Source organism: Triticum dicoccoides, chromosome 4A (genome assembly GCF_002162155.2).
Source record: "Triticum dicoccoides isolate Atlit2015 ecotype Zavitan chromosome 4A, WEW_v2.0, whole genome shotgun sequence".
In the NCBI taxonomy this organism is placed as follows: Eukaryota; Viridiplantae; Streptophyta; class Magnoliopsida; order Poales; family Poaceae; genus Triticum; species Triticum dicoccoides.
Genome location: NC_041386.1, coordinates 548,807,204 through 548,815,869, shown reverse-complemented (window position 1 = coordinate 548,815,869; position 8,666 = coordinate 548,807,204). Strand labels below are relative to the sequence as shown.

The 8,666-nt window shown below is 43.1% G+C and overlaps 1 protein-coding gene across 1 annotated transcript; it reads left to right on the top strand.

Moving 5' to 3' along the window:
* Positions 1–1,987: 1,987 nt before the first annotated feature.
* On the top strand, positions 1,988–3,957 carry LOC119289107 (protein FLOWERING LOCUS T-like). The gene is made up of 4 exons (XM_037568527.1): positions 1,988–2,262; positions 2,792–2,853; positions 3,040–3,080; positions 3,673–3,957. Exons 1-4 carry the CDS (start codon positions 2,056–2,058, stop codon positions 3,900–3,902), a joined length of 540 nt encoding a protein of 179 aa, XP_037424424.1. The 5' UTR covers positions 1,988–2,055; the 3' UTR covers positions 3,903–3,957.
* The last annotated feature ends 4,709 nt before the right edge of the window (positions 3,958–8,666 follow it).

Genomic DNA, 8,666 nt, shown 5'->3' with positions numbered 1-8,666 from the left:
AACAAATATAGTGAAAAAAATTGTTGGTCAAAGCATGTTCAAATGGATGGAGTAGTGGTTTATACTTATAAGAAGCTTATAGCATACTGGTTAGCTACTCTTTATCTGGTATTCGGGCCTAACCGCGTTAGTTGGTTCTAGAACATATTTTGATATGCTTGGGCTAATAGATAGAACTATATAAAAAAATAGGGTATATATAGTAGGAACGCCCATGCATGCTTTGAAAAATAGAACAAAGTGGTAAATGCGAAATCAAGCTGAGCTTGTAAGTGCATTTTCTTCTTCAGAGAGTCGGCAGCAGTACATATGCTATGAGTTTTCTCACGTTAGGCAGCAACACTGCAGTATAAACTAGACCAGAGCATCATTGGTAACAGACTTGGAGGATTAACAAGATAAAAGTAATCAAATGGGTGGCACTCACATATTTTTATTTTTATTTTGAAAAGGAGGATAGACCTCCCGCCTTTGCATCTGGACGATGCATGCGGGCATTTTATTAATTATGCACAGAGACCATACAAAGTAATACATCAGTCAGCCAAAAGCCACCATCTACGCAACACTTATTGCTACCCCTATTCCATTGATGAAGGTGTGCCGAATATCCGAGCCTAATACCAAACGGACATTGCACCAAACTCTGTCTAAAGTTGGATGCCCCAGCCCAGCCACACACCAGGACTGGGTCCCATACCAGACCGACGTACTCTCAGAGGCTGCCGCCACCATCTTCCACCGGTCCATCTTCAGAGCAGTAACTGACCCATTGACCTTGTCTGGCCTGCCGTCGACGTCATCACGACACCAGACAACTCCACCATGCTGCATGTATATCTGTCCACAGTCGCCCGTCGCCGAACCTCCGCAGTGCCAACGCCACCGGGTGGCACTCACATATACATTTCTACAATCTTCCTTTTTGCCAGGAGGCACTATTCCCATATATTGCTTCTAGAAAATGCATTTAATTCGAACAAGTGCTACACCTTGACCAAAAGGCTCATTCTCATGTCAGCAGCTGTACGTCCTCCACGGCAGCAAATGACATCTCCTGCCTCTCACGAAATAGCAAGTCACTAAGATTTGGGGTATAAGTTACTTGATTTGGTTTGAAATTAGTTTTATTTCATTGAACAAATCCATGTTATAGAGATTACTAAAGAAATACTGTACTTTCCTACTACAGGAATTAGTTGCAAGAAAACAATTTTATGTGGGTGAGATAAGACGATCAATGCAGGAATGCACATTTCTGGACTAGTGAGACTTGGTAGACGATTATAAAATGCATGGGCGAACCGAATGCTAAGGCTGGAGATGCATAATTTCAACATAATTGTATCCTTTGTTGATTTCCTTGACATGCTCATTCTCTGTGGTACAATCTGCATAATTTCAGCAGACACTTTACACAGAGTGCCGAACCGAATGCTGTGGCCCCATTATTATGAAAAAGAGACTGCCATATTGTGAATTGGAGTCACGTCTCTGATGTCACAACCAATTAAATTAAGAGTGACAAAATGAAGGCTACCTCCTAGTGTGGTGTCTTTTCCCTCATGAGGGGCAACATGTACTACTCCACCGCTCTCATCTAACATAGCTGGTCAATCATTTCAGCTAGCACAGGCAGTGTCATGCTTCATGGGGCCTAGGTTAAAAGTTAGTTAACTTTTGCGCAATAATATGCATTACATGCATATCTAATCCAACTGGTCTAGACTTAGAGAATGTGTGACAAGATTTATTCACAAATGAAAGAGAGTAAATGATCGATGCGCCCGCACTAACCCTTAAAGAATGAAGAAGCAGCTTCATGACCTATTGTCACCACTCAAACATATTCTTGTATGTCCTAGTTAGAACATATTCCGAAACTCCTGTGGAAATCTGGCCTCCGGCTACTGATCAGAATGTCTTGATCAACCATCTCTATAAATAGCCCCCTTCTCTTCAACTTCTAATCAAGCCATAACAGCAAGCCACACTTGAGCTCTCCTGTCCTATCCTAGCTCACCAAGCTCCAGTGGTGTCCCTTTCTTCCCAATCATGTCGATGATAAATATGTCCAGGGACCCATTGGTCGTTGGCCACATCGTTGGGGATATTGTGGACCCTTTCATGACTACTGCGTCATTGAGGATCTTCTTCAACAACAAGGAGCTGACAAACGGGTCTGAGCTCAAGCCATCTCAAGTGTTCAACGTTCCAAGAGTTTATATTGGCGGGCGAGATATGAGGAATCTGTACACGCTTGTAAGTTTGCATGCTTGATAACTTCACGTCAATTAGATGGCTTTGGTTCTTCACCTGTGGTTTGGTTTTTCCGACTTACTTGAAATCAGGGACTGGTCCTAGGTAGTGGATGATATGCTTTTCTCATGGCTACATATATTGGTTGACCCAGATCAGCATTTCTCCTAAAGCGTCTCTAATTCTGCCTTGTAATATTAGACGAAAAGCAAGGAATATAATCTTTTGTTGACTTTAGAACCTGTATGTCTAGCTGATAGGACAAACTGGCCTCCTAGGTTAGCTCTTTCTTAGTAGTATTTGGCTATTGGTAAGGTGTTGTGTTTGAAGCACAACTAAGTTAAACTTACTGGCTAATTATTTTCACGGTTTTAACCCCATCAAGTTATGTATTTAACTGCAGTCATTAGTATTCAGACTAAGAGAATAGAGAGCATCTATAAGAAAATATTGGAGAGATCATTTTTTGAATTTCTAAAATTGGTGAACAGGACATAATTCACATGCATGTATTGATCTATCTTGTTTCTAGGTGATGGTGGACCCTGATGCACCAAGCCCCAGCAACCCTACTAAAAGAGAGAACCTTCATTGGTAAGCTCCTCTATGTTACTTTTCGCCACGCGGCTGAGTGGTAATCCACAGGCCCTTTCCTCCGTACAGGTTCGCTTTATATGCATGCCCTCTGATATGCATCCTCTTTCTGGTTGATTGGAGGTGCATGTTATCGTCTTAAGATAGTACTAATCAATCAATTTCGACTTTCTGATGCATATATAGGTTGGTAACAGACATTCCAGAGACTACTGATGCAAGTTTTGGTAAGTGATTTGACCCTATCAGTAACTGCAATGTTACTTCTGTCTTATGTTAAAGTTAATTACTGTTTTAAGTTTCAGAGCCGGCAGAGCCCTTGCACTGCCACGGCTTCTATGGTACACCCACATAACAAATATTACCTCTGTCCCGAATTAGTTGTTTTACATTTGTCCAGATATGGATATGTCTAGACACGTTTTAGTGTTAAGTACATCCGTATCTAGACAAATCTAAGACAAGTAATTTGGGACTGAAGAGTATGAAATTAGAGGCTTGCTTTTGAAAGAGAACATGATTCTAATTTGACGAAAGCTTCAACAAAACATGGGTTTATTAGACATTTTCTTCAGGCTTCGATTATCGCCAAAGCCATAATTATTGGCAGCAGTGTCTAAAGGATATTTATGGTACTGAAAATTTTCATGCATCCATAAATCTCTTTCCCATTAGAGCCAGTTGTTATTATAGAAATGCTTAAAAACATCTGATCAACATAGAAGCCAGTTTTTTATCATGAAAATGCTTAGTCCAGTTAATAAATGAAAACGTACAAGCAGACGTCCATTAATATGTTTTATTTATTGTGTGCAACAGGAAATGAAATAGTCCCCTATGAGAGCCCACGTCCAACTGCAGGAATCCATCGTTTCGTTTTCATCCTGTTTAGGCAGTCAGTCAGGCAGACCACTTATGCACCAGGGTGGAGAGCAAACTTCTGCACAAGGGACTTCGCAGCGATCTACAATCTCGGATCGCCTGTCGCTGGGATGTACTTCAACTGCCAAAGAGAGAATGGCTGTGGTGGTAGAAGGTACATTAGGTAATATATAGTTGGGCGCAACCTTACCTCCTATATATATATAGCTTATATATAGTTGTTTCTGGGAGATAAGTACCTCTGAAGGAAAGATAGAAACCGGGAGATAAGTACGCATGAAGCACAACAAATGCTTGAATGTGTGCGTGTGTATGTGTGTCTGTGTGTTTGTTTGTCTGTTGTGTGGGCATTGCATGCTACTGGTCCAGTCAAAATTATATATAGCTAGTAACTGAGTAGTACACTAAATATTGCAATGTGCCCTTGTTTGCTTGATCCCAAAAGAGTTGGGCTCCAGTCCTTGTGAGATACCAAAATGTGGTTGTGTGTTGCTGAAATACAGACGATTCAATGTACGCATTCTGCCAAGTTTTACGACCAGTTGCTCATTGTCATAGTAGTACATGAACTGCCCCGTGTGTGCACAGTTTGAATTTCTGCGCACATTGTCTAAGTGGGGCTTGTGATATTTGAAATGCTCTAGACAAGGTGATCGTAACCTATGTTGAGCATTTTTGCGAAATATTCACAAAACCATTTTTCTTGTATAAAAAATGTGAATCATATTTTCAAGCTCATTTTCAAACCGTTTATCAGAATTATGCTAATGGTATGACATGGAAAGTTGCTGCAAATGTGCTCATCTTTTATGTAGAAAATTTTCCCAAATTCCCTATGGTTTAAGAGGAATTTGAAAAATGGCAAAGAAATTGAATGAGTGAAATAGTATTTTTAAGCTAATTTCTAAATGGTTTAACAGAGTGATGCAAACGATATAGCGCTGGAAAGTTTATGCAAACGCAGTTATATTTCATGTAGATTTTTTTCCAATTAGAAACTATTTAAGTGTAATTTGAAAATGGGTAGAAGTTTGAACGATATTGCATGTTTGCTTTCATCTATCAATGGTTAGTTGGAATGTAGCAAATAATACAACGTTCGGAAGGCTGATAAAAATTCAAAACATTTTGGTATAGAACTTTCCTCCCAATTCCTCAAGATTTCAACTGAATTTTGAAATAGGCAGAATATGTTTCGAAGACAAAAAAATTTGAAAACTTTTTTCGGAATGAGGCAAATGATATACCGTTGGAAAGTTATAAAAAATGTGGAATTTTTTCATATAGAAACTTTTCTATAATTACTAGAAATATTAATGTAATTTAAAAAATGGTGAGGTCGTGTGTTGCCTTCATCACGAAAATAGAGTGTTCGAAACGCACTATGTGTAGACTTTGAACTTCTGTGACACTTTTGTTCAAATTCGCTATGTTTCATGTGTTGTTTTGTCCATAATTCCTCAAACATTCATCAGAATTGATTAAATAATATATTGTTTGAAAGCTGGTGAAAAGGAGCAACCTTTTCGTTTTAAACATTTTTTTTCAAATGACCACATTTTAAAAGAGGTTTTGAATACACTAAAATTTGTTTCCAATGATATACACCGAAATTTTGAACCGTTCAGCGGAATAAAGCATATGATATACCGTTGGGAAACTGATGAATAAGAGAAAAATTTTCATGTAGAACATGGAAATATTGAGTGCCAGAAATTTGGTGAAACAAAAATTAATCAACGTTTCACCATAACGCTGGCACGCATTTTGAAGGCCTGCCAATATTAAGTACCACTAGAAGTGAAGGCGGTACAATATATCAAATAAGAATGCATACAAAAAGGGAGTGCTCGATTTGAGAAAAGGAGCGCATATCATGTTGTGAAGAGATAATGACATGACTCAAACAAGAAAATGTAATGGTCTGCATTGCATTGCATCAAACACTTGGCATGTGGTACATTAAAGGTATCTGATATACTCTCAAACGCAAAAACTAAAAGGAAATACAATAAATCTGGCTGTGCATTGCATCAAACACTTGACATGCAATACATAGGGGAGGAGGGCTTAAAGGGAGATGGTGGTCGCCAGCGCGCAAGGTGATAGAGGAAGGGGTAGGGGCGTCTGTGCTGGAGGAAGAGCCTAATGCATGTGGTAGTGGCGTCAAGCCGGAGGTGCTGTAGGAGGAGGCCATGGGACAAGGACGCCAGCTACGAGGCTTGGCGGTGGTGGAGGAGGAGGGAAGCGGGCTGGTGTCCGGCATGAGGTCGGCGGTGGTGAGGGTGGCCAATGAGGATGGCCTCCCACGACAGCAACGGTGGTGGCTCCTATGACGGGCGAGGCGGCAATGGTAAGAGCATCTCCAGCCGCGCCCCCAACAGGCCCCCCGGGCCACCTTTTCAGCGCCGGCGCCAAAAAAAGCCCCAGTCGCGCCCCCAGGACGTCGAAAAGCACCAGTTCGGCCCGTTTTTGGGCCCGATGCTCGTAGGCCGAACCCGGCGCACTAGGGGGCGATCGGGGGCTCCGGCGCAAGGGAAAAGCGCGGCTGGCCCACCCCGTCAGCTGAAAAGTCAAGTCTTTCTTCCCAGAGTCTCCTCCCACCCCCCGCGCCCTCGGCCGCCACTAGCTGTATCCCGGCGCCCGCCCACCGCCCTTCACCGCTAGATAGCCAATCCCCGCCGAAAAAATAACAGAGGTTCACCGAGGCAGCCCCTCCACCAGCAGCTGGGCGTTTCCGACCGCCATTTCCGGCCGCGGAGGGGCAGTTTAGCGGCGGGTACACGCCCATCAATGCGCTAGGTGTTCGGCGATTTGCCTACCTCGACGAGATGGACTCGGATGATGAGGAAGTGCTCGCCGCGCTGCTGGAGGAGGAAGCCGAGGCCGACGTCCAGGAGGAAGAGCATCTCATGGTGCTCGCCGCCCTCGCCCAGCTGCTGGCGAGCAATGAAAAGCCGCGGCGAGGTGGCTCGGTGCCGGGGCGAGTGAAAGCAAGGAACCGGCATCGTCTCGAAGGCTACTGCATGCTCTACTCCGACTACTTCACGGACGCTCCACTGCACGGCGACAAAACATTTTGACGCCGTTATCGGATGAGCCGAAAGCTTTTTCTCAGGATTGTGAATTCCATCCGGAAGTTCGACAGCTACTTCAAGTGCAAGAAGGATTGCACCGGAAAACTTGGATTCACCTTGATCCAAAAGTGCACGACGACTATGGGTGCATGGCCGAGTCCACCGACATTGAGTGTTTCTACAAGTTATGTCGGGCAGTGGTGGCAGTGTTTGGACCGCAATACTTGTGAACCCCCAATGCGGAAGACACTGCTTGGATCCTAGCACAGAATGCAGCAAGAGGATATCCTGGGATGCTTGGAAGCATCGACTGCATGCATTGCAAATGGAAGAACTGCCCATTTGCTTGGCAAGGGATGTACAAAGGCGCCAAAGGTGGTTACAGTGTGGTACTTGAGGCGGTGGCCACACAGGACCTCTGGATTTGGCACTCCTTTGGTCTGCCAGGAACTCACAATGACATCAACATGCTGCAGTGCTCCCCTGTCTTTGCCAGGCTTGTTGAAGGTCATTCTCCTCCGGTGAACTTTGAGGTCAATGGGCGGCACTACAACAAGGGGTACTACCTAGCTGATGGCATCTATCTGAGATGGTCTACATTTGTGAAGACTATCTCAAACGCTGTGCCAGGAGGCAAGAAGTCCCACTTTGCCAAGGTGCAGGAGGCTTGCAGGAAGGATATCGAGCGGGCATTTGGTGTGCTCCAATCTTGATTTGCTATTGTCCGCTATCTTGCTCAGACCTGGTCGAAAGATCAAATGTGGGAGATCATGACTTGCTGTGTCATCTTGCACAACATGATCGTCGAGAGCGAGCGGGAAGAGCGAGTGTTTGACACTGAACCATACTACAGGCAGGGTCCTCTAGCTGAAGTTGATCACCAGCTACCGGCAACCTGGACTGCCTATCACAGTATGCATCAGGAGATCCGAGACCCACATGTGCATCATCAACTGCAACAGGATCTGGTGGAGCACCTATGGAGGCTCAAGGGCGACGCCAGGCTCGACGTGTGATGAAATATGAGTTTTTATTTGTTGAACAATATAATTTGTATTGAACTATTTGTTGTTGCACTATTTTGTGGAACTATTTGATTTTCTGTGATGAGCTATATAATAATAAAATATTTATATTCATAATTGAACGTCGAGCCACGGCGAACCACGCCGAATATGGGCCGATTTCACCCATACGGGGCCTTTTTTTCCCCGAAGGTGGGCCGAAAACTAGGCCAATCTCGGCGCCTGGGGGCGACGACTGGACGCCCAATCGCCCCCAGTGCCGATTCTATCGCCGGCTCGCCCCCAGGGGGCGATTTTTATGCCTCCTGGGGGGGAGGGGGCAACGGCTGGAGATGCTCTAAGTGCGCGTGAGGCCGTCTTCACTTTGCAAACAATCTACATCATAGGCTTTTCAAATATTCTTAAAACTTTAATCACATACTCTACATGTCCTTTAATGACGCGGTGCAAAGTTTCATAGGTTTCAAACACCATTATTTAAATAAACTATTTTACATAATTATAATTAAGTGTGTGCTTTGATTTTGACATATACATATTTGAAAGTAGCAATTTTTGTTTTCATTACACCTAAATATCTTATTTATGCTATTTCTTCACATCTTTCAAAATTACTTTAAATTTATAGTTACAGTTCAAACTTTAATTATATATAATTAAATACAAATTTATTAATAAAATGTCTAAAATATAGCAAATTAATGAGCCTAGAAAGCTCAAACCATTTTCCATACAATACTATAGTCACAAAAACAATAACACACTAAAATTTAAAAGAATGCAAAAAATTACCTACATGTTTGATCAGTGTGGGGAAAGGTAGGGGCTC

Bases quoted from the DNA above. Each gene is read 5' to 3' on its own strand.
- LOC119289107 (XM_037568527.1), top strand. From the start codon at position 2,056: ATGTCGATGATAAATATGTCCAGGGACCCATTGGTCGTTGGCCACATC. The intron at 2,263-2,791 runs GTAAGTTTGCAT...TCTTGTTTCTAG, and splicing joins TGAGGAATCTGTACACGCTT to GTGATGGTGGACCCTGATGC. The intron at 2,854-3,039 runs GTAAGCTCCTCT...ATGCATATATAG, and splicing joins AAAAGAGAGAACCTTCATTG to GTTGGTAACAGACATTCCAG.